The following is a 24303-nucleotide window of genomic DNA, read 5'->3' as shown; positions in this document are numbered from 1 at the left end:
CAACTCAATTATACAAGTGCTTTTCTTCTAGACAACCACTGTACTTCACTCTGCAGCAGCAGAGTGCTTCATGTGGACTTCCCATTTTGTCACAAAGAACATTAAAATGACCTGTACTCAAGGGTCAAGATTTAAGAAAAGTAGTAATTCTTACTGCTCGCTTCATTAAGGACATGTGTAAAGAAAACTGACCTTTTTTTCTTTTTTAAACTGCTAATGAGTGAAGAGCCACTGCCTTGATTAGTGCTAAGGTGCCAGCAGTTTCCCCACAATTGCTTTTGCACCATCAGTGCAAATGTCAGCACAGTGAAAAAGACAAATAATGTCTTTGTGTTATTCTAAAAATAGCTTGACCTCTGAGAAGGTCCTGGGGACTCCCAGGAGACCACGAATCACACTTTGAGACCCACCATAGAGATGCTTTGGGCCTTCCACCCGCCAGCCCCCACCTCTCAGCTTTGCAGTTTTTGTGCAGATGTCAACATGTCTATCCATGGCTCCTTAGCAGTACAGTGTGGAGTATCTCTTTGTGAGATGGTGTCACTGTCATGATTCTAGGTAGAATGGGGAGTCCACGGGGCCGGCATTCACTCCATTTAGAGCTTGCAGCTCCTACAGTGTGCTGCTGGTCCGCATGAGACGCTGAAGCCCAACCTCTCTCTTGCTCAACGACGTTTTTCCCTGCTTAGCTTTAGGCACAGTTTAAATTTAAATGCCTTCCCTGGCCCCCTTGGTAGGACACGGTTTCGTTTGTACTTACAGTGTTTAATATATTGTTGGCTTGCATCCTCAGTCATTTTCTAAAAATTTGTCAGTTCCTTAATTACTTCTTCAAGTACCATCTGAGTTGCTGTTTCCTTTTAATCTGAATGTTGTCCAATAAAAGAAAGGGCGTTTTTTTTTTTAAAAAGACGGCGCTTTGTACATATTTGTTTCAATGTAACGAAATCAAAACTGAAAGCTAACAAAGTCAAACAAGTGTGCGTTAGTTGCACATTTCCTGACTGCAAGCATTGGCACGATCAAACGTAGCGAACGTGTTTTACTGCTGTGGTTTTATTCCTTGTTCACTTCAGCCTCTTGGGACCCAGTATTCAACAAATATTCAAATTGGGGCTGGAGTTCTGACCGCCCGGGTACTGCGTGTTCCGGCAGTGTGTGTTTGTACATTGTTAAAACCTGACAAGAGAGCGGTAGCCAGGAGCCTGCAGGCGGGGCTGCGCCGCGGTCGAGCCAGCTGGGCTGCGTCGGCGCTCGGGCTCTGCGCCCCCGCCCGGCGCAGCCTCGGGCTGGGCCGGTGGAGCGCCGTGCCCTTTTAAGGAGGCGGACCGTACCACCAGAACTTTGTTGAAGGGGGTGTCCAGGCGAACTCGGACAACTTTAACAGAGCCGAAGGACGATTTCCTTTACCTTCTGACGCGGGCCGGAGTTCTAGTGCTGCTTGGCGAAAGCTGTGCGTTGGTGAGCTTTGCGCGAAGGGAGCCCTTCGGTTTCCCTTCTCCGGAATCGCCCGGAGGGATCTCACTCGGCCTGAATTCAGACGCGAAGCTCCCCGGGCCGGTCCAGAGTGTAGTTTGCCTGCAGAGGCCCCAGTGCCCGGATGTCCATCAGGATTAGCGCGAGCCAATACGCTCGGAGCCCGAGGCTGCGCTGAGGACGCCCGGGCTCGGGAGCAGGTAGTCCGGTAAAATCGGGTAGTCGCGCTGGGGAATCGTCCCCGCCCGGCCCCGGCAAATGGTGAGCGCGGCGCTGGCAGAAGGGCCGCGGGTTGAAGGCTCTGATGGACAGGAGACCTTGAGCTCTATAAACTGAATTATGGCAGCCCAGTCAAGGTAAGGCAGGCACCGAGAGAAACTTTTAAAATATGTTAGTGGCTAGGAGAATTGAAGGTTGCAAGGGAAGGGCCGGGGTGCTGCGAAGAGGACGAGCAGGAAGCAGCTTTGTCATTGCTTTCTCATCATTCCTGATGCTGTGGTTCTTTATTTATGTCAGATAAAAAACAGTTTGGAGAACATACTAGACAATTTCTGCAGAGAGGAGGGGGTTGAGTTAAAGTTAAGATTAAAGTTAAATTTCTCTTCTCTTCCAAAAATAATTATTTTCAGAAAAATAAAGTTGATTTAACTTGTCTGCCTTTGCCCAAATTGTCCTTTAGTTTCTTTGTGCACCTCCTTCTGGTTCTCCTGATTTTTTTTTCCCCTCTCCGCTAATGCCTTGAGCAGAATTTTAGAAATCGATTAATGTGAAACAGTTCGCCTTGGGGGAGGTGGTTGAGAATTTGCCTGGTAAGTGACTGGAAATTTTACTGCCAGAATGTACGATTGCACATAAAACGGCACAGCTTGCGTGAATCTGCTGAGTAGGCAAAGACCAGGAATGTATCGGGGTTGGTGAAGGGGAGAGGATAATGAACTGCAGTTGCTGTCAGAGGAACGCTATTGTAAGAACCTCCAGCCCTGACTTTCCATGGTTTACTTTTTTTGTAATGAGGCTTTAAGAGTGATGACAAGGCATTAGTGATTTTTATGAAATTCAAACTGTTGTGTATGATTTCATTTTAGTTGTGACAGCAGTTGGTGCTAAAGGAAGCCTACAATTTAGATATACATTCTTTTTAAACTTTCAGTTTTACTGGAAAGTACTTTGGTGTCGCATTTAAATTAATGAGAGCTCCTCAAGTTGCTTTTTGATGTAATATAGTGATTTGGGGGAAATCTTACAAGGCTAAACACATTTCAGGTCTGAAGACCCAGATAGGTCACTCAAAGAAATAGATGCTTTAAGCTTAAAGTTTGGGCTTGATGAGACTTTGAAATTTTTTCCTAAGAGATAGAAGTTTCTAGGAAGAAAAAGAACTTCACTATATAGAGCACCTCTATGTGCTTTGTATATTTAATCCTCTAGACTCAGTGGTTTATCCCCTGCCCCCATTTTATTGGCTGTTCTAAGAGAGAGGTTCTTAACTTGAGGCCATGTAGTAGGAAAACTTGGATGACAAACAAAAGTTGCATCTTTATTTATGCTAACCTTGACTGAAATTTAACTGCCAAAAGGGTCCATGGCATCAAAACCTTAGATTAAGACGCTGTGATCTAAGAAATTAAATGGTATCTAACAGAGCTCAATAATAGAAAGCTGGGATTTGAACTCAGATGTGAGTGATTTCAGTGTCTGAACCCTTAAATTAATTAAGAATAAGATGAGGTAATAGCTAAATTGGACACTGCTGTGTGCCAGGCACAGCAACTGTAATTGGATTACCTCTTTGACTCTTCTCAGTTGCTTAAATAGGTAAGTACTTGTATTTTTTCACATTTGTTCAGGAAACTGAGGCTCAGCCATTCTGTTTCTTGCTTGAGGTCACGCAGGTAGAGCAGTGCCTGCCTGACTTCTGAGCTGTCCTGCAGCATTTCCTTACTTCCAGGCTGCCTCTTTAATGCTGAGATGAGGTGTTGAAAGGGAGCTGCAACGCCTGTCTAAATGCGCAAAAAGCAATTTCTGCTAAAAGTACTTTGCTACAAGATGTAAAAATCCGAGTTATCAGTATGGTAGTTCAATTTGCTAGTAATTGAAATAGGAGGACTGTGCATATTCTGCTTTTCTGCCTGGCCTTCAGATGTGCCCTTGAACTAGGAACAAAGCCACGATGTCTTTTTTTTTTTTTAATTTTTTGGCCTCACTGCATGGCACCTGGGAACTTAGCTCCCCGACCAGGGATTGAACCTGCGCCCCCTGCATTGGAAGTGCAGAGTCTTAATGAGTGAACTGCCAGGGAAGTCCCCAAGGCCATGCTGTCTTGCTATTTTCTTAGTCTGCATCATGGGAGTATATCTCTCAAGTGGTAAATGTGCATTTTTTCACTTATAGCTGGAATGTGGTCCAAACTCACTTAGACATTGTGTTTGTGGGAGAATAGGTAATCTTTGAGATCCCCAGAGAGAATATATGGAGAAAATTGCAGGTATTTTTGGATTTCAGGAAACCCCAAAGCTGGGCCACTCTGCCTGAGTAGTGCTAAGAGAAACGCAGCCATCATCTGTGATGTATAATCTGGGGTAGTAAAATCTTGCCCATGTGTCAGCATCTGTTTGCTTTTGAAACAATTTAGATTCTTGGACTCATTGGATCTGAATATTCATAGCATTTATAGCTCAGTTCTAACCATTGTGCACTGTTTAAATAATTAGGTGGTAGGATTTTTTTGTTTGTTTTTGAGTAGAAGAGATAGATGGAAACTTAGACGAAACTGAATTTTGTAGCACTGATGGTGAATAAATGAGCTGACCATGGCACTATTCTCTTATTATTTGTTATTGTTATAAGGTAATAGTCTTCACTTGATGTTGATGGATGGTGCCTGACTAATTTTTCATGTGTATTTCTTCTCTCTAGTCAGCTCCTTAAGACATTGTCTCACATTTTTAGTATTCCTTGCATAGGCTAGAAGTACTTTGAATGAGGGAGGGACTGCTTAAATCTCTAGGCTTGTGAATTTCCATAAATTGAGGTTGCATATTCCTCTCCATTTTAAAACCTAAAAGTAGGAAATTGATTATTTTGTTTTGCTTTGTGGTTGATTTCTGCTAGATATGGAAGACATTTATTGAATGAAAGGTCAATTCCCTAAGTTATAAAAATTAGATTTTGGGTCAGTATTTTGAGAACATTAAATATCTGCTTTGCCTTTTCAGAATTGTGGAGAAAGGCCGTCATTTAGAAGTGCAACATCAGTTAAAGCAGGGCATATTCTATGCCTCCCCTCTCAGATCAGTGTGTGCTTCCTTTGGAATCTATAAGCACAACAGATACATTGACTAGGCTTCCTTGCTTTAAGGTGAAATAGTTATAGTTCATGGCTTTAGTTTCCAAATTCTGATCTAAAGCACTTGGAGACGGTGCTTTTATAGGAGTATACAGCCTGGCACACCCTCTTTTGAGGACTGGTAAACCTATGATGGGTAGGGGTGGGCATGGAATCCCATCAGTTTGTAGATCTGTCCTTTTCTATGAGGATTAGCTTGCCTTATATTGAGGAGTGTGGATGGATAAAAGAGAAAGGAGGGCTTTGGTTCTCCATCTCTGCTAACCCCTTCATTGAAGCAATCCCTGAATTTTAGAAAGGAATACGTACATCTCTTCAACTACCGTCAGGGATTAACCGGTTTTAAATGCACCTTGTGCTACTGGAGAAGCCCTGGCCCACCTCCCCCCAGGGTGTGTGTGTGTGTAGCAGGGGGAGGGTGCATGAATGAGAGTTGGGGGAGTTGAACTTGCTTCTTTAGAAGAGTAGCTTCTGGTGGCTGAGCACGTCTCAAAAGCTCTTTCACACAAACTGCAGAAGGAAATTAAGTTTAGGTAACTCTCCCACAGGTTTTTGTTTGTTTGTTTGAATTTGACTAAAGTTAATGATGTTTAAAAAAAAATAATAGAGGAAAGTTAGATTGTTCCCAAGATTATTATGAAGCCGGTTTTTGGTGGATCTCTTACTCTGGTGGGGGAAATTTTCCACGGCAAAAAGCAATGCTCTTAAACGGGTATGGAACCAGTTTTGCTCCGTCCTCTGTCCCCACCCCCAGTTTATGAGCTTTGTAAAGATTACCTTGGAAGAAAATTCATGAAAGCAAAAAAGCTCTGATTTAATATGAGCAAATATCAAAGAAGAATGCTTGATGTTTTGGAAAGTGCAGTTCAAGGAAGTGATTTCAAGAGGGAAATAATTTATGCAGTATTTTGACCCAGTGAATGTCTTCATTTTTTCCCTTAAGACACCATTGTAAACTGTGTCCTTGACAGAAGAGGTTTCTTAAATGATTTCCTTCTAGTTCATCCTGAGAGCCCCGCTGAGCTTCCTGACTCAGACTAGAGGTTCTTCCATGATGAAGATGGAAGGAGGATTGAGCCATTTTTTTCATTCAGCTGGTTTATGGGGATCTTCTTTGGCAAAAAAAATAAAAAAAATTAACACAAGTGGTCTCTCAAGAGAGTTAGGGGATTCTATACTATACCATGAAAAAGTATTCAATAGCTGGTTCTATACTGTTTTGAAAATGGAATTTAGTGAATGCTACACCTAAGCAACTTAAATGTCAAATATGCTAATTATCTTAATCATGGATAAGAGAGAAATCTCTCTCATTTGGGCACTGTCACTTATTTGTTTTGAGCATCCAAATCTATGTATTACTTAATAGCTGTAAAATGGAGGAATTATAAAGCTGGTTTGCTTCATTACAGCTTTGAGGTATAACATACAACTTGATTGCTTCTAATATATAAACTTAGTTTTCTGTTAGCAAATTTCTCTATTTTGTTTGCTTTCCAAGATAGGAAAATAAACATTTCCAAAATCTGTCTTCTGAAAGGGCAAGTCCTGTATGTGAGATGTGGTGAGAAGGACTACAGGTGACAGTGTATTCTGACTTTACTTCTGTACTACTTGGAAATACAGCCTGCACCTTTAGGACAATGTTTCTTGGCTCAGAAGTACAAACATAGCAAGCTTGGGTATCATAATCTCTTTGTTGTGGTTCAGTTACATTTTATTGATATGGGGTGGGTGCATAACTTTTACAGCTTAAATGATTACCTGTCCTTTTTACTTAAGTTAAAAAAAAATTGAAAGCTAAAGTTGTAGTATTTTAGCTCTGCTTCTGATTGTTCTTCATGCATTTTAATATGAACATAACCTGTATTCATTTGCTCAAAATAATACAGCAACTAGAATGCAAAGTAATGCCTTGCTCAAATATATATGTACCAGATGAAGTTTAGCTTTAGGCCTCTGGTGGAGGAGGGGGGGAGAATAAGATTTATAACTTTTAGTGTTAATGCCCTTGGAGACCCAAAAGTAAAAATTAACTTTAATAAACATCCCAGTGCTGACTTTTTGTGTCTTGGCAGTGATCAGTGTTGAGAATCCTGCTCCTGTGCAAACTTTTCCCTTTTCCTATCTATCCGCAGTGAGTTAAAGCTTAACCTGATGGCCACAAAGCCAGCAGACTTAATATCCTGAAAGCCCTTTTCAATGGTGAACGTCTGTTGTTTTCTTGCATTGGTTTATTGGCTTCGTTTTTAATTTAACCAGATTGGACTCCTATCAGGTTCTTAAAGCAGTAATTTGATGTCAGATTTAATATATTAAGAGGAAATCCCAATAGTCACGTCTTGTCAAAAGGAACTGAAGCAAACAGAAGGGAGAAATATATTGTATTTCTATTGACAGCTAAATTGTCTTTATTTTGGTATTAGGTATTGTATTTCCAGAGGGCACCCATAGTTCGACCACATTCTAAAAGTACCAAGGATTGTTCTTCCTCCACAGTGGCTCATGTGATGATGAATGCTTGGAGACCTGCGGGCCACATGATCCTTTGTTTGGGTGGGCTGGGGAGAGTTAAGGATGTGACTCCTGAGTCACTGGTTCGCCTTTATTTTACCCAAAAGGATCTTGCCTTTCTTTTCAGTATTGCTTACAGCTCGATTGGCAATTAAACAAATAAAAGTGAAGGAATATTTTAGGGGCAGTGTGGTTATATTAAGCTCAAAGTTCTCAAACTGGATTAGACAACAAGAAACAACATGAGTGCTTCTTAACATGCAGATTCTGCTCTCCCCTCCCCCCAGAGATTCCTTTTAGGCAGGTCCAGGGTGGAGCTTGGGTGGAGCCCTGCTGGGTCTGAGGCCAGAGGCCCACCTACCACACTTTGTGAAATGGGGTGTGTGTGAGGGAGATACAGTATCATATAAACTATGTCGTGTAATGCAGTTACATTTTGATTTAATATATATTCATATATACACACCCCCCCATTGAAATAGACAAGAGGTTGGTACAGAAGGTAGATATCTACCTCTATAAATTTATGTACTTATTATAAACTCTATTAGTTGAAATGTCCAAATGCACCTATATTTAAAAAATAAAAGGAAAAGGAAGGTACCAAGAAGTAATGTGCAATGTTTGATCCAGCAGCACTTTCCCAAAAATTGTTTCTTAAGGACCTGGATACTTAATTTACCCTTTTCTATCCGATCTGGTCTCCCTCCCAAAACTACTAACTCACTCTTCAACATCCCCCCACCCCCATCCCCCATTCATCAGGTGGCAGTTGTTTTGTTTTGTTTTTAATTTTTATTTATTTATTTTTGGCTGCATTGGGTCTTCGTTGCTGCGCACAGGCCTTCTCTAAGTTGCTGCAAGCGGGGGCCGTTGGGCTTCTCGTTGCGGTGGCTTCTCTTGTTTCGGTGGCTTCTCTTGTTTCGGAGCACGGGCTCTTAGGCTCCTGGGCCTCAGTAGCTGTGGCACGCAGGCCCAGCAGTTGCAGCACGCTGGCTCAGTTGCTCTGTGGCATGTGGGATCTTCCCAGACTAGGGCTTGAACCCGTGTCCCCTGCACTGGCAGGAGGACTGCCAACCACCGCGCCACCAGGGAAGTCCCAGGCGGCAGTTGTTTTTGTTCCTAGAGAAAAGTTATAACTGTGAATTGGTCAATTATATCCAAACTTTTGAAACTGAAATAAAAGTTTGGGGTTTTTTCCCTTTCTTTTAAAGAAGAGCATTGTCTAGGTGTACTGTCATTGAACAAATAATATGCAACAAAAATTTTAAAATGGGGCTCCTATGGGAAGTAAATGTTAAAATTATAGCAGAAGTCAGTTCCTGTAACAAAATTCAGGAAACACTTTCTGGTATGTGGGTGTTGTAACTTTTCAATTCTTGGAACTTTCCTTCAGGAAACTGTCCTGTCAAAAGCAGAGCAGTTGATAAAATATGAAGCACAATTCACAAACTCTGTTGTGCAGTGTAATTAAATTTTGATTTGGGGCATATGTTTTTGTGGTGGTGATAGAGCTGAGACTGTCATGTGACTTTCATCGTGGATAACAGTGCATCTGGCTTCTCTCCCTCTCCCCATTCTCTTTGCTTTAAAATGTTAAATGGCTTCTCTCCCTCTCCCCATTCTCTTTGCTTTAAAAATACAGGTGTACCTGATTTGCTCTGGATGTGAATTTATGGAAAGTGGTATTTTTAAAATTTATGGAAAGTGGTATTTTAAAAATTAACCAGTTCCCATTATTTTGTATAAAAGTATGAAACTTGTTTCTTTTCCAACTTTACGGAAATTACATATTTTTGTCTCATGATTGACAAACTAATATTTTACCTTAGACATTTATATTTCTAAGTAAGGTGGTCTACCTAGTCAGTTGGTAACTTAAGCTGTCAAAATGCTAGTAAAAATTTGAGTCCATGATTTTAATTTTTTCTTTAAAGGAAAATAACCTCTTACTGAGTTAATAGGACGTTTTATGTAAGTTTTTTTTTTTTTGGTTAAAAACATATTTATTGGTTCAAAGTTCTAGACAGTAAAACAATAGCTAAAGCTCTTGTTTTATGTTTTTTTCAAGTAACTTTGACCTAGCATTTACACTTCTAGGAATTAGGTTTTTCTGTTAATCTTTTATAAGCTGTGTATCTCCCTTTCCCACTCAGTTCCCTCTTAGAGTTCAACCATACTTATGCTAGCTCTCCATTAAGAAAAAAAGAAAATCTGTGTAAATATAAACTTTGTACCAGATGGAGAAAATCAGGCAGCAACATTTACTAACATTAGGATAGTAAAAGGGTAGAATGAAACCCAGTATGTTACATTTGTTTCAAAATGGAGTTCTGCTACCTGAAGATGTTGGGAAGAATAAACAGTGGTCTGTGTCACTTGGTTTTAGTAAAATTCAGAGTAAACCAATTAAACTTAGTTTTTGTTTTTAAATCGGAACTATACCCAGAAGGCAAAAAGCCCTAGATGGGAAGTTATAAAAGATTGAATATGATCATTTCTATCATATTGCTGATTGTGTAGGGGTTTTGTTTTAACCCTCATGACAGGGGCCTTTTCTTACAAACATCTTTGTATTTTTCTCATTTTAACAGTCATATTTTTCTAAGGATAAAGTGAAAATCATTAGATTTACTTCATGTGAGTTTAATTTGTAGGCTTTAAAAATCTTGACAGTTCTCATGATAAGCCTAGAATAAAACTTGGTTTCTATCTGACTTCACCCGTAATTCTGTGGTGAAACCCCTAAGGTATTAGTATTATCCATTATTTTAAAGAGCAAAGTAGAAGCTTCACCACTTTTGGTCTTTTGGTAGCTTGGTAAATTACTTTTTTTTTTTTTTCTTTTTGCAAAGGGGGTGGGGCACGTTCACCAGATCTTTTCTCTCCCATGTTACTTGTCACTTTACGCTTCTTCCTAGCCCAGCTGTTTTTGTTTGTTTTCTTTTTTCGTTTTCTTTACAACTTTGAGGTATATTTTACATATTTTAAAAGTTGACCATTTCAGGTATACAGTTCAGTGATTTTTAGTTACTTTACTGATGCAAACATCACCATTAATCAATTTTAGAACATTTTATCCTCCCAGTAAGATCCCTCATTGCCCCATCCAACCATTAATCTACATTTTGGGTGTAAATTTGCCTTTTGTGGGTGTCTCACGTACACGGAATCTTGTAGTTTCTTGCATCTGGCTTTTTTCACTCACATAATTTTTTGAAGTTCATCTGTGGCATAGCATGTGTCAGTAGCTCTTTTTTTTTTTTGCGGTACGCGGGCCTCTCACTGTTGTGGCCTCTCACGTTGCGGAGCACAGCCTCCGGACGCGCAGGCTCAGCAGCCATGGCTCACGGGCCCAGCCGCTCCGCGGCATGTGGCATCTTCCCGGACCGGGGCACGAACCCGCGTCCCCTGCATCGGCAGGCAGACTCTCAACCACTGCACCACCAGGGAAGCCCAGCTCTGTCCTTTTAATTGCTGAGTAATTAATTCTGTTGTCTGGATAGATAGACTGGTTTTTTCCAGTGTTTTGCCTTTTGGGGGGGTATTTGAATAATGCTGCTATGAACATTTGCATGCAGGTCTTTGTGTAGACTATGTTTTTCTTTTTCTTAGTTAGGTACACTATGAGTGGAATTGCTAGGTCTTATGACAGTTTTGTACTTATTAACCTTTTGAGAAACCACCAAACTGTTTTCTAAAATATATGCTCACCCATAGCCCATGTTTAAACCGATATAATTCATTCAATTTCTTGTGACTTATGTACTATTCTCACAGTCAGCTGGGCTGTGAAAGTAGTGGTTCTGAGATGTGATCAATTTTGCATTTGATTATTAGAAAATGTTTTAAATTTATATATGTCTTAAAAACACAACTCTTTTTTCCTATAAAGAAAATCCCTTTTGTTATTTTTAAAATTGATTGGGCTTTTTGATGAAGAAACTGATCAAGGAATGTTTAAAGAATACCAAATTTAAAGTATCAGTGCATGCTGTTGTCAAAATTGCAAAAGAAACTTCTAACCCACAACTCAAATATCACAAATATATTATTAAATATAACTCCTTTATTTCATAACTGCAAAATGGCCCTAGAAACTGTTAACTTCAATACACTTTATAATAAAAACATTCAGGCAGAAATTAGCTGTTTTCATTCACTACAGCCTCACATGCAAAGATATGTTATCTAAATGAAGCTTCTGGAAATTATCATTGAAACTTGGGTCCTGCCAGGGGAAGGTGGTGACCACGTGCCCTCAGTCGGTGGTGTGCTCCAACCTTCAGGAAAAGATACATCTATTTTACAAACATCATGAAATGCTGTGAAGTTATCAGTATGTGCATGTGTGATGGTAGTGATAGCGGATCATCTTTTCAGCACTCCACTGCCATTCTGTTTTTTAAAAAAAGGCTGTGAGGCCCTGGTTCACTGTCCACTGCGCAGCTGCCTTGAATGAGTCTGCCCAGTGTGTCTTCTGCTTTGGAGGACATGTTATCAGAATTCACTGCTTCTGAGTATTAATTTTTACCTACTTGAAGATTACGTATCAGTATTAATAGCTTTATGCCTGTGGCCAATTCACATGCGTGGACAGTGCTTTTAATATTGGTTCTCTGTATCCTGTATCGATGGAGCCTCACTGCTCGCTCAGAGCCAGCCGCAGCATGTGCAGGGCTCTGAGCTTCTTCAGACAGATCCGGGGTCTCCCTCCCCACAGGGAGACAGAAAACCAGCAAACAAGCTGGCAGCAACACAACGGCAGACTGTGTTAGGTACTATGACAAAAATCCAGCCGGGCCGGGGCGGAGAATAAGGGAGCGTGGGGAACTTGTTTTCACGTGCGCCATGAGGATGTTCGAGGAAGTTAACCTGAAATGGAGAAAACGCAAATCATGACAAGTTAGATTTAATTGTCCTTTCAGAATGTAATAAGTGATATTGGTGGGAAGGATGGCATTTTTAAACAGGGTAAATATGGTTTTAGGAAATAGCCATCATGTGGCAGTTTCTCAAAATAAAATTTTAATTGTCTTTGTGAGTTCTACCAAAACTCAGCCCTACTTAAAAAAATTTTTTTTAAATTTTCATGAAGGCAAAATGACTTCCATAACAACGTAACTTGAACTTTAAAAATAGAGACTATGTTTTCTAAAAGTTTGCTTTAATTGGTGCATAAATATAAACAAGTTAAACATGTGGGAAGGAAATTTGAGAGGACATTTTCCTTAGTTTGGAAGCCATCAAATAAAGGATGTGATAGAATTAGAGAAGTCCTAGCTCAGTGAAGACAGTCATAAAGGAATGAAGATTTAGACTGTTGCGGAGGGTTTTTAAGCCTGGCTATTTTAAAAGGTTAATCTACAAAGCATCTTTTTATACATGTGAAAGGCTGTTATGGGGAGTGGGGTGAAAGATGGCCTCCATCTCTGATCTTGAAGAAATAATTTATACATGTTAAGAGGTTTAAGCAAAGCCCGGGAATGAGCTTCTCATTGAAGATAAGTAAACATGAAAATATAGTAGAAGGTGGTGTTCTTTTAGTATATATAGAAATAGAAAATAATGTTCTACTTTGGATATTTTAGGAAGTAGCAGATGGTTTTAAGTACCTTTTTCTCAAGGGATTCTGTGGCTTCTTAAAAAAAAAATGTGATCACAGCAAACTACTAGAGGAACTGAAAGTTCTTATCCTCTGCATGCATCACGGCTTTATTTGATTATATAGAGTTGCTTCAAGGATCCTGTGCTCATTATCACCTTATCTCTTTTGTACCTCTGTTTTATAGTTATTTTCAAATAGATGTATTTAGTTCTATACCTTTTGTGGCATGATACATGGTAATTTTGTGACTGTATTGTGAACATGTGAAAAGAAGGTGTATTCTTTATTTTCAGGGTCCAGAGTTAAACATGGGTTTGTACATTAGGCCTATTTTACATTATTTCTATATTCTTTGTCCATTTATTCTGCTGTAGACTGGGAGATGAATAAAGATCTAATACAATTAGAGAATTTCTGTTTCTCCTAGTATCTTCTGACGCTTTTGCTTTACAAATGTGGTTGCAATGCTTTTGGCGTGTAGATATTCGAAATTGTTACATCTTCATTTTAGATCGCTCCCCTTGAAGGTATTAGTTTCTTATTTATACTTCCAGTTTTCTTTGAGTATTGATGACATTTTTTAAAAAAATAAAAGATATATCTTTACATCTTTCATCCGCATGGATACTATTTTGGTTTAAGGAGTGGGAGGGGTGGTCCAGCCCCCCTCCCAGCCTGCCCCCAAACAAAACATTTTGATCTCTGTTCAAGAACCACCATCAAACTCAATGATTGTAACTTTCTAATATGTCTTAATATGTGAAAGAGCTAATCTCCCTTCTTTACCCTTCATGCTTTCAGAATTTTCATGGATATTTTTTTCATGTATATTTTTCAAGATCAGCCTGAGTATTTTGTCAAAAACTGGTGGCTTTTAATAGGGTGACTTCCTAACAAACTTATGAAACCTCATCCTGTTTTTCAGAAGTATTAAAGTTTTAAACAGGATCTCTGTTTTTTTTAGATTTTCGTGGAATGGAAAAGGGTAAGTCCCAGTGCCAGTGCCTCCTGAATCACCAGACAGACACCACTCATTTATGTTGGAGACATTTGGGAAATCCTGTTTGCCTCAGTTTCTCCAGAAAGAAGTGAAAATGTACATTTGCTCTTGTCATGGATGAATGTATTATTAATATAACTCTAACTGGAATCGTATTTTTGTAGGGGATTCACATCTGGCTTTGGGCAGAAACAACATTTGCAGTCTCTGTATTGCTGTGCATAGTATCTCACTTTCTAGCAGACTTTTTGGTCATTTGCTTTTCCTTGACCATAAAAGATATAATTTAGGCTCTTTAAAAATCTTTTTGTAGTTCAGTAAAATAAAAGCAGCAGTTTATTAAAGTTAATTGTAATTAAGACGAAAGAGAAATATCTTCCTTAAATATCAACAACTTAACTAAAGATGTTCTTTTTGTTCCTTTTCAGCTTTTTTTCTTTATACATTAAATGTTTTCACATAGTTGAACTATTCTTTGTATACATTTGATAAGTGATTTAGTCAATGAACAGGGAAAAGAAGATGAGGTTGGGATTACTTTAGGCTGTTGTGATTTTTTGAGATTGTCATTATCTCTTAAATTTGAAAAGGAACAGATAAGACTTTCAGATCTTTTATGCTTAGAAACGCCGTGCTAAGAATACATTTTTTAAAAGCTGAAAATAGCCCAGTTCATATTGACTAAAGCAAGGTGTTATTTTATACATTGTGCTATAGAAGCCAGGGTAGTAATGGAGATATTAACACACTGCCACTTGGGTTTAATAGATATTGCAGCCTGTTCATGGTTCTGGTTATGGAGACCACACTGAATGCCATAGTTATGAACTTCACTCGTTCATATTTGCTTATAAAACTGTCATAGTTGAAGAGCTAGTGTAGCTCACAAATTCATAATAATTGAAGACCCCTTGTAGGATTTTTTCTTTTCTATTCACACTTGCAGATAGTGTTCATGCATGTTCACACAGAACCCAAACATTGCCTCTGTAGGAGAAGTTGAAATCATATATGCAGACTGAAATCATTATTTCTAGTCATGCTTTTAAATATTAGTTTGAAAAATTGCTTTTTTGCTTTTTTCCTATTAGTATCATTTTAAAATCAGCAAGAAAATTAGGAGTTCCCTGGCGGTTCGGTGGTTAGGACTCTGCCCTTCCACTGCAGGGGGCATGGGTTCGATCGAGATCGGGGGAACTAAGATCCTGCATGCCATGTGGCGTGGCCCCTCCCCCCAAAAATAAAAAAAATAAAATCAACAAGAAAATAGATTTTTGACAATTGTCTTAACTTTGTAAATCTCAATCAAATTTGTTTAAATTATCAGGAATAGAAAATTCAGATACTTATATTTTTATAGAACTCCTTTAAAAATTGTGCCCAGGGCTTCCCTGGTGGCGCAGTGGTTGGGAATCCGCCTGCCGATGCAGGGGACACGGGTTCGTGCCCCGGTCCGGGAGGACACCACATGCCGCGGAGCGGCTGGGCCCGTGAGCCATGGCCGCTGAGCCTGCGCGTCCGGAGCCTGTGCTCTGCAGCGGGAGAGGCTACAGCAGTGAGAGGCCCGCATACCGCAAAAAAAAAAAAAAAAAAAAAAAAAATTGTGCCCAAACTGTAGGACAGCAAGAGTCACTGAAATTACTTATTTACTTGAGGAAAACATTTCTGATTTAATTCAAAAATGATTATTTTTCCCCATTGTATTTTCATAGTTGAGCTGGTAAGAGTGGGTGGTTATTTCAGTAGGTGTTGGGAAGTTTAAAAAGCATAGATAGTTTCCTAATTACTGATTTTCTCCCCAAAATGGGTTTGGAACACAGAAAGCAGCAGAAGCAGTAATGAAAATCATGTGATGAAGGTTAAACCCCCAGGCTGCACCCAGAATGTTTCTTCACTTACAGTACCAAAATGTCAAAAATTTGGAACAATAATGGAAAACAGTGCAATTGATGAAACAAAGCATACAAACCATGCTTGAATAAGATGGTTTATCCTATACTCAAGTTAATTTTTGTTTTGGCAGGAGGGAGGAGTGGTGTAGGGCATCTTTAGGTTTAATAAGAGGAGAATGTGGAAAAAAATGAACTATTTTGGGAGTATTTCTGTTGGTAAACTTGGACACTTTGAAGGACAGAGACTTTATGTATAGCTTCAGTATGTGATAATAACAGTCATTTATTGAGCATTCCATTATATTCGGAGCCAGGAACTTTGCGTATTTGATATCCCTGAATCTGTATGACAAGAGATTATCACTCCTATTGCACGGATGAAGAAACTGAGGCTTGTGGAGATTAACTGACTGACCCAGGTTACACAGCAAGTGACAGCTTGACACACAGCCTCCAGACTTTTCATTTAATTGTCTTCCTCATACACTTATCCATATGGCCAATGTTCCTTGGTTTACTAATAAACAAAGGAAGGATGGAGAAAGTGGAATATGATTGTATGTGTATGTCCGTCTGTCTTTTAACTCAACTGTGACTGTGAAACAGAAAAAGGGAGGGAGAATAGGGAAACACGGTATGTGTAAAATTCCTCTCAGGGTGAAGAAATGTGCAGAAGAAATGTGAGGTCAGTCTTTACTAATACCCAGCACTGGGAAGTACCTTTTCCCCGCAACTTGGTTGCCACATGGAGAATGAGGGAGAGAATGCAACTATTTGAAGTTGTGGGGTATTTGTAATTCAGGCAAATCCTGTAGTATTTGGAAGGGGAGATATGTATGAACCTTTGTGGATAAAGATGTGAAATCCTTTTTACCCCGTATCCTCCTCCAGGATGCTGCTTGCATATAAGAAACTCATTGTGGGACAAAGCAGACATCCTTCTACCTCTTTTCAGTATGAAATGCATGCACCCCTTTGCCTCTGCTGCAGGACACCACACTTCTCATACCATCCTTGGATTCTCCTTGTTTTCTGCTGTTCTCTTACCTGCTCTATATGCTGCCAGCTCTAGAAACCATCGTATTGTGTTTAATATTGAATTGTTTTGTTTTCTCCTTGGGTAGGAGAAGAGTGGGAGGAGCATAGAAAGCACGGGGGTAGGGAGACCAATGCCTGTGTTGCTTTGCCCAGTTGTTGGACTCCAGCTGTATGTATTTATTAATAATAGCTTGCAGTTATTAAATACTTAACTATGTGCCAGGCACTGGGCTAAGGTAATTGTATGCATTAGGTAATTGAATTCTTACAACAGCCCTAAACCTTTGGTACAATTATCTCCATCTTAAAGAAGAGGAAACTAGAGCTTAGAGTTTGTGACTTATGCGGTTGACCATAGCTAGTCACAACAGAGTCCCAAAGGTCCCTTTCACAAATGTAGCTATTAAGAAAGATCTCCATGTTTGTTTTCAGTCTGCTTTCTCAGTAGAAAATAACAGTGACTTGAGAATATTTCTCATTCTCTACTGTAGTGGCTCTCAACTCGGGGGAGGAAGGGAAAGGAAGGAGGAGGAGGGTATCTAGGGTATTTTCCCACCCCCGCCCCCAGGGATATTTGGCATTTCTGGTATATTTGATTGTCACAGCAGGGAGGAGGATGTGCTACTGTCCTCTAAGATAGAGGCAGGTGGTCCTGTTACATTTCCTACAGGGCACAGGACAGTCCCCACAATGAAGAATGATTTGGCTTAGAGTGTCAGTAGTGCCATGGTTGAGGACCCCTTCTCTGCAGGGCCCCCCTAGTTCATAGGCCTGGGGATATTTGTGCTTCAGCGAGCACCTGTGCATTGTCATCAGACTCCAGCTCAGTCGGTGCTGGCCCCAAACGTGAGTTATTCGGCCATGTTTGGGACATAGTGCGCAAGACACTGCTAGGTACCGTGTGGATTACACTGCCCTGTAGAAAAGGGAGAAGTGGTCAGACTTCTCATAGAAATTCAGAAAATGGAAGAAACACTTCTGAGTGTGGTGAGGAAAAGATTTGTTGAAGCAGAGGGGCCATGGCACAGGCAAGGGCTTGGATGGATACAAGTTGTGAATTAGGGAAGTATCGATCCCGAGTGGGTAAAGAGCACAGTATTCTTTTTAGGGCTGGAGGTACATCTGGGGGACATTTTCAGGCTTCTTTCTTACCCAGTTGAGTGCTCTCTGTTTACTGTGCACTTCAGCAGTCATTAGCTCACTTAATCCTCATGTTAATCTTAGGGAATTGGTACTATCATTAGCACCACCCCTTTTGACGGCTGATGTATCTGAGACTCAGAGATTAAATGACTTGCCCAAATGATCACAGCTAGGAAGTGGCAGAGCCCAGTTTGAACCCTCACTAACTCTAGAGACCATGCTTTTAACCAGCTTACTATGCCAGTAACCAGAGTGTCCTGTCCTGTCCTGTATTGCTCAGCATCCTCTCTTGCCTTCCCCCAAATTCAACGAAACCATGGTAGGAGACTGACAAACAGCAGTCTCCATTTGGAGACCTTGAGTCTGGTTGCTATAGCGGAAGGTGGTAGAGGGGTCAGAGGTGCCTAGGGTGAGTTAACGGAGAACTAAGGTGAGCCTTTTAAAGGAGCAAGGAAAGAATTCTGAGTGACTTGAGCCTCAATATATCTGGCAGGGACGAGGCTGATTGCAGTAGCATTTTGAACTAGTTCGAGGGAAAAAATATACAGAAAGGGAGATTGGTAGGTATAAGGTAACCACCTATTGTATTACAGATTTACTTGTGTCAAATGCGTTTCTAAAATCTGGGCCTTTTGTAGTTTAGATATCAGATGTAACTCAAACTAGGGAAAATAAAACCATAGAATCAGGCCCTCCTTAAAGCCCAAAGCTTTCTGGCCTGATAATTTTGTAGGGAAGGACTTGCAAGAAAAACACTCTGAAATATAAAGAAGGAAATGTGATTCTGGTCGTTCCTTTATAGGCACTAAATCAGTACATGAAGAAATAGGACAGGAACCAAAGAAGATTAATTTTCCAAAACCTCACAAACAACCTAGTTCGCAAATAGGGAACAGCAACAATTTTTTTAAAAGTTGAAGATTGGAGGAGGGAGGTGGGAAAGGTGAATTGTCTTCTCGGTGGTTGCTAGGGAGATTGACCTGAAAGCTTTGCAGATGGGAGCCTGAAACTCACTCCTACAAATGTGTCTGTGTATCTCTGCTGGATCACTTGTAGTTTCTCAGTAGAGCAAAAAGCAGAAGCCAGAGAACGATTTTGAAGCAGTGAGGTAAGGTTTTGCTCAGCGTGCTTGCACAGATAGCACTCATGCAGCATGCACACAGACACTCAAGCTGTTTCAATTCTGCTCTCAGCAAATGCAATCTGTGTCTCACAAGTTCAGGACCTCTCTTTAGTTCCTTTCCTTGCAAAGTCCACCGTGCTATTTGATAGAGGACCATATGCTTCCCAGGTATCCCTTTCTGATAAAACTTCAGATTGCACCAGAATTCTCTGAATGTGTCTGATGAAAGATGTGGGAGCTCCCAGCATGTGGCAGCCTTTCAGATCCTACCATATTTACTAATTTATTCTTGTGGTGGTTTTCCTTAATATTGTAATAGGAACATTTTCAAACAGAAAAGTTGAAAGAATTCCACAGGAAAAAGCCTCATCGCCAGATTATATTATTAACACTTTACTTGCGTTACCATATGTCTGTTCATCTCTTCCTTGCTGTATCCATCCAGTAATTTGTCTTTTGTGCTTTTTATGTCAGTTGCAGATATCAGTGTACTTTCTCCTAAATACTTCAGCTTGTATGTCATTAACTAAAGTTAAGTATTTATATACAGGGTTTTCTTTTTTCCCTTCTGCCATAAAATTTACTTGCCACAAAATGTACAAATCTTAAGTGGACTGCTGTGTTTTGACAATGCATACATCTGTGTAACCCAAACCCCTGTTAAGTTACAGAACTAGTTTTAGGGTTATTTTTTGGTGTGAATGTGGGAAGATGATTAGAAGATGAGTAAATAGACACATTTTTGTTTTATTTTTTCCTTCTTTCAGGGTGTCATTCCTGGTTTTATTTTTAAATTATACATGAGTTGTATGTCCTTGATAATATCTCATTTTGTAGATTATTTAGGTAGTTTCTTGAGGTCTCAGACCAAAACCTTTCTTTGGATAAGGTACGTTTTTCTTTGCCTAGGTTTCTCTTACTAAGAATTCTCTTGGATTGCTTTATTGAGTTTCTGGGATTTTCGACCCTTCCAAGATATATTGAGTATTGTTTTAAAAATGACTTTTCCCATGATTGTTACAAACTAAAATTTCTTCTGTGTCTGTGACTAGGGATATGGTGACTGCTTTCCTAAAAATAAGCAAATCCTTCTTTACAGAGTGCTTTGAACACTTAGTCTGACTCCAAAATTATTAAAAAAACTTTTTTTTGTGGTATTAGCCCTCCCCCCAAGTGAAGACACTTTGTGAGGAGTAAAGACCCTGTCCATTCTTTTAGACATCCCTATTTTTGGGTAACAGTAAAATGCCTGTGAAAGAGTATAACTAAACTACCCCCTGCTACTTTAAGAGTGTGTTTGGGAATTTCCTGGTGGTCCAGTGGTCCGTGCTTTCCCTGTCAACGGCCCGGGTTCAGTCCTCGGTCGGGGAACTGAGATCCTGTGAGCTGTGCAGTGCGGCCATAAAAACAAACAAACAAAAAAAACATGCATTTGTTAGAGGAATGCTAGGATGATTGGGTTGTGTTCTTCCAGGGTTATGCTGTGGAAGTCACCGGTAGCGAGGCAGGGGCTCTCCTGAAAGAGGTGGACTTAGTTGATGTCCCTCATGCTTCATGGGTGGGCCCCGGGCTCTCAGAGCCTCCCTCTTGGGCAGGATGAGAGAAGTCTTGGGGTGATGGCATATCTTCCCTGGCAGCGGATCTGCAGATAACCAGGGACCCCAAGCTGAAGTGAGACAAGTTGTAATTTGTCAATCAAATGATCTGGTTGCGTATTACCTGCTTATTTCTGTTCTGTTATCCTCCAGATTTTGGTAAAGTCTAATGTGAATGTTCCTGTCATTTTTCAGCTATTTCATTGTAAGAGAATAGTTGAATCTATGATTGGCCCAGAGTTGTGCAGGAAGCAACATCCGCCTGAGGGCAGAGTGGGTGCAGCAGCCTTAATTAGTGGGAGATCCCCTAAGAGGTTTTAAATTCAAAGGAATAAGACATCAGACAAGATGTTCACTCTACCTTCATTTGAAGATCTCAGTTTAATTTCATCAAGGCTGTCAACCTAACAGATGTCCTTTTATTTAAATAAAGGTACTCAAATCTAGTCGTGCAGTCTCCCACCCGACTTCTAAAGAACCAGGACATTTGAGGAACAGTAAGTTCTGACCTTTAATAGCAGCCACTGGCTTAATTCTTCATATTTTCCAAAAACCACACCCGCCTGCTGGAGTAGATAGCTCAGGGAAGTTGGCTGGACTCACTGTGCCTTGGGAGTTTTTAATCCCAGAGCTTCTCTTAATGTTTTCTTCTGCTCTGCCATCTCTCTCACATCCTGTCCTTTTCCATTTATTTCATCCTAAAATTAAAGAATTGTAGTGTGAAGGCCATTATTCCATTGAAGATGCAGCTGGAACCAGTGACTGGCATGGTTTTTATGCCTCGTACAGCTCCCGAACTTCCACCAACACGTTCTGTTTTGCCACCCTTTTGAGGCTGTTGACTGTTAGTCCAGGCAAGGTATTGGAGATGGGGAAGCTGAGCCCTGGAGACAGCGGGTAACATGGTAGAATGCGCAGCACTGGAATCTGCAGGCTGCCCCCTTGGGACGCTTCTCACCACACACTGCATTATGCTAATCTTTTGGAATAAGGGAGACAGGCATTAAAATTAGATAATTAAGAGATAAAAGTGGAGATTTTCCATCTTTCCCCTCAAGGCAAGTAAGCTGGTGAGAGAGAAATTTGGTGTTACTGAAAGACTTGTATATTCCAGAAGAAATTATTTCAGAAGTAATCCTTTAAATGAAACACTCCAAAATGAACTTCAAAATTCGTCCTTTGTTTTTCTTGTTTAATAATTCAGGGATTGACAAACCTTGTCTGTGAAGGGGCAGATGGCAAACATTTTAGGCTTTACTGCTCATGCATTCTTTGCTGCCACTACTCAACTTTGCAGCTCCTCCCTCACCTCTGCTGTTCCAGGACTGCAGCAGCTATAGACAATATGTACACCAGTGGGCAGCGTTCCAGTAAATGTTTACGAAAACAGGCAGCTGGGCCAGATTTGGCCCACAGGCCATACTTTGCCGACCCCTAGTCCAGTCCATTTTTTTGGTTTCTGCTAACTTTGTTCAGTGTACGTTTATAAGTTGGGATTAAAGCATTGGTTAATGTTATGTCAAATAGGAATGTTAACCACCCTACCCCACCCCCGCCTCGCCCCGCATTTGCCACTGGTAGCCTTGTTCTCCTTTAATTTACTCGCCTCTCTGAAATTTCTGGGCTAATCATGTCAGGAAACTAAGGAAGAGTTTGGGGTGGGGATGTTCAATTAAATGTTTCATTTAAATTTACTACTGAACTTTTTCAGTCCTGGAATTGTGACTGGCTCAGTAAACAGAATGATACATTGGAGGTCTTGAAAAGAGTGTATAATCATTTGAATTAAGAAGTCAGGCCAGACTCTGCGCAGCAAGGCTTTGTAATGGGGGCTGGTACCTTGTGGGTGCTGGGACTGAGCTTTTTGGGGCGGCGAGGGGGAAAGAGGGTGTGGGAGGAGTGATGAGTTTTGCTTTTGTGATCATCTGTGGCCACAGTTAAGTCCATTTGCTTTCTAAACTTTGACATCCCCGCTCTGTTCATTGCCTAAAATTGACAGTTTTGGGGGTGCACCCTATTTGAGATCATTGTTTCAGGCTGAGGAAAGTCCACAGGCCGTATGAGGGCATTGTTGCCAGAAGAAAGGTCATTGAGGCCTAGGCCAGCCCAGCGGAGAGGATGACTGCAAAAAGCTGTCATCCCCACAAATAACCCAGAGTTCTTTGGACCCTTTCTATGAGAAATTTGGCGTTGGGGAACGAGGTGAGATGTGTGCAAACACCCCATGGCCAGTGATCCCTTTCTCAGCAGGGATATGGGGGTCCCATCTTCTCTTCCAGACTTCTGCTCATCCTTCAAGCTCAGATGTCACTCTGCTCTTAATTAAATCATCTAAGGCCCCTCCATTTAGACTTGGTGTTTTTCTCCCCTATTCTTTAGCGCTTGTAACCAACTTCTACAATCACTCTTAGTGGTTCCCGGCTTTTGTATTTCTCCCGCTAGATTGTGGCCTCCTTAATTCTTTTGTCCCTAGGTCTAGCACATAAAAATCAATATTTACTGGAAACAAATAGGTCTTCTGTTACCGTTCTGTGAGGATTAAGATCTTGAGTCGGGCTACCGAAAACCATAGATAGATAAGTGCATTAGTGCTCTTAAATAACTTTAAGTGGCATAAATAATATTTTAAATGCAATTTTGTTTGGAGGAAATATTTTATAATCAGAGGCCTTGTTTAATACGTTATCAGTGTATTGGTAATTTTGAATGTTTGCTTATCATTTCCTTACAATGGATATATTAGCCTCAGCTTTTCAAAGAGAGAGTTAAAAATGAAAATGTTAAAGCATTATAAAGGTCATAATCTCTCAAAATCCTGAAGTGTACCTCTTTTCTTTTTTAAATAATTGAGCTCTCAGATTCTCATTTACTAGCATTGAAGAAGGTGGAGGGATGCTTTATTAAGTTTGATAAGTACCTCTTGTTTTATGCAAGTGAGCTGCCTGTTGGCAGTGATGGGGAAAAGATGATCTAGTCTGCATATAAATGTTCCTGGCTGGGCCAAAATCCAGCCGAGAGAATCCTGACAAGCTTTGGAAGGCTCATAACACTGCTTAGCAGAGGTCGAAATGAAGGGAGACTTCTCCAGAAAAACAATGACTTACTGTTTAGCTTTAAGCCGATGCCAATTATAGTGGGTGGTAGGAGGTGAGCTGGGGTTAGGATGAAAATGAGAATATTTAGAAACATGTCATTGTTGCTTGTTGCCATATAAAATACCAATACATGTTTCCAGCTTTCTTCTCCTATAATAATCTCCCTGTTCTTCCTACTTGAAATGTCTGTGGAATGAAATGGAATAGATAATGAGACTGCCTCTAGTTTTTATGACATTAAGCTTTCTTTCTGTGAAAACAAGTGTGGCATGTGCAGTTAACCAAAAGAAGAGAGAACTGTAAGTCAAGAGGTAAAGGGAAAAAAAAGTGCCGATGGTTCTGTAAAAACACTTACAGGACATTTTCTTACATTTTCATCGTCTGTTTTGTGTAATATGCAAGTAGGATTAAATATCCATGTGGCTTTATTCCATGTGATTGTTAGAGCCTGGAAACTTTTTCAGTCTTAGAAG

At 40.3% G+C, this 24303-nt stretch overlaps 1 protein-coding gene across 8 annotated transcripts in view; it reads left to right on the top strand.

Annotated features, from left to right (window-relative positions):
- The window catches only part of AFF1 (ALF transcription elongation factor 1), a 207255-nt gene that overhangs the window by 78755 nt on the left and 104197 nt on the right, over positions 1–24303 (top strand). For 2 of the 8 annotated variants that reach the window (XM_004283993.3, XM_033413356.2), the window contains exon 1: positions 1217–1832. The exons of the other annotated variants lie outside the window; for them this stretch is intronic. In XM_004283993.3, coding sequence (XP_004284041.1) covers positions 1816–1832 — 17 coding nt within the window. In that variant the 5' untranslated portion in view covers positions 1217–1815. Of the gene's footprint in view, positions 1–1216; positions 1833–24303 lie in introns of those variants that run through there. 8 annotated transcript variants of the gene reach the window in all.

The sequence above is a fragment of the Orcinus orca genome, chromosome 4 (assembly GCF_937001465.1).
Source record: "Orcinus orca chromosome 4, mOrcOrc1.1, whole genome shotgun sequence".
Lineage (NCBI taxonomy): Eukaryota > Metazoa > Chordata > Mammalia > Artiodactyla > Delphinidae > Orcinus > Orcinus orca.
The sequence above is the reverse complement of the archived record's forward strand: the minus strand, read 5'-3'. Positions and strand labels throughout refer to the sequence as shown.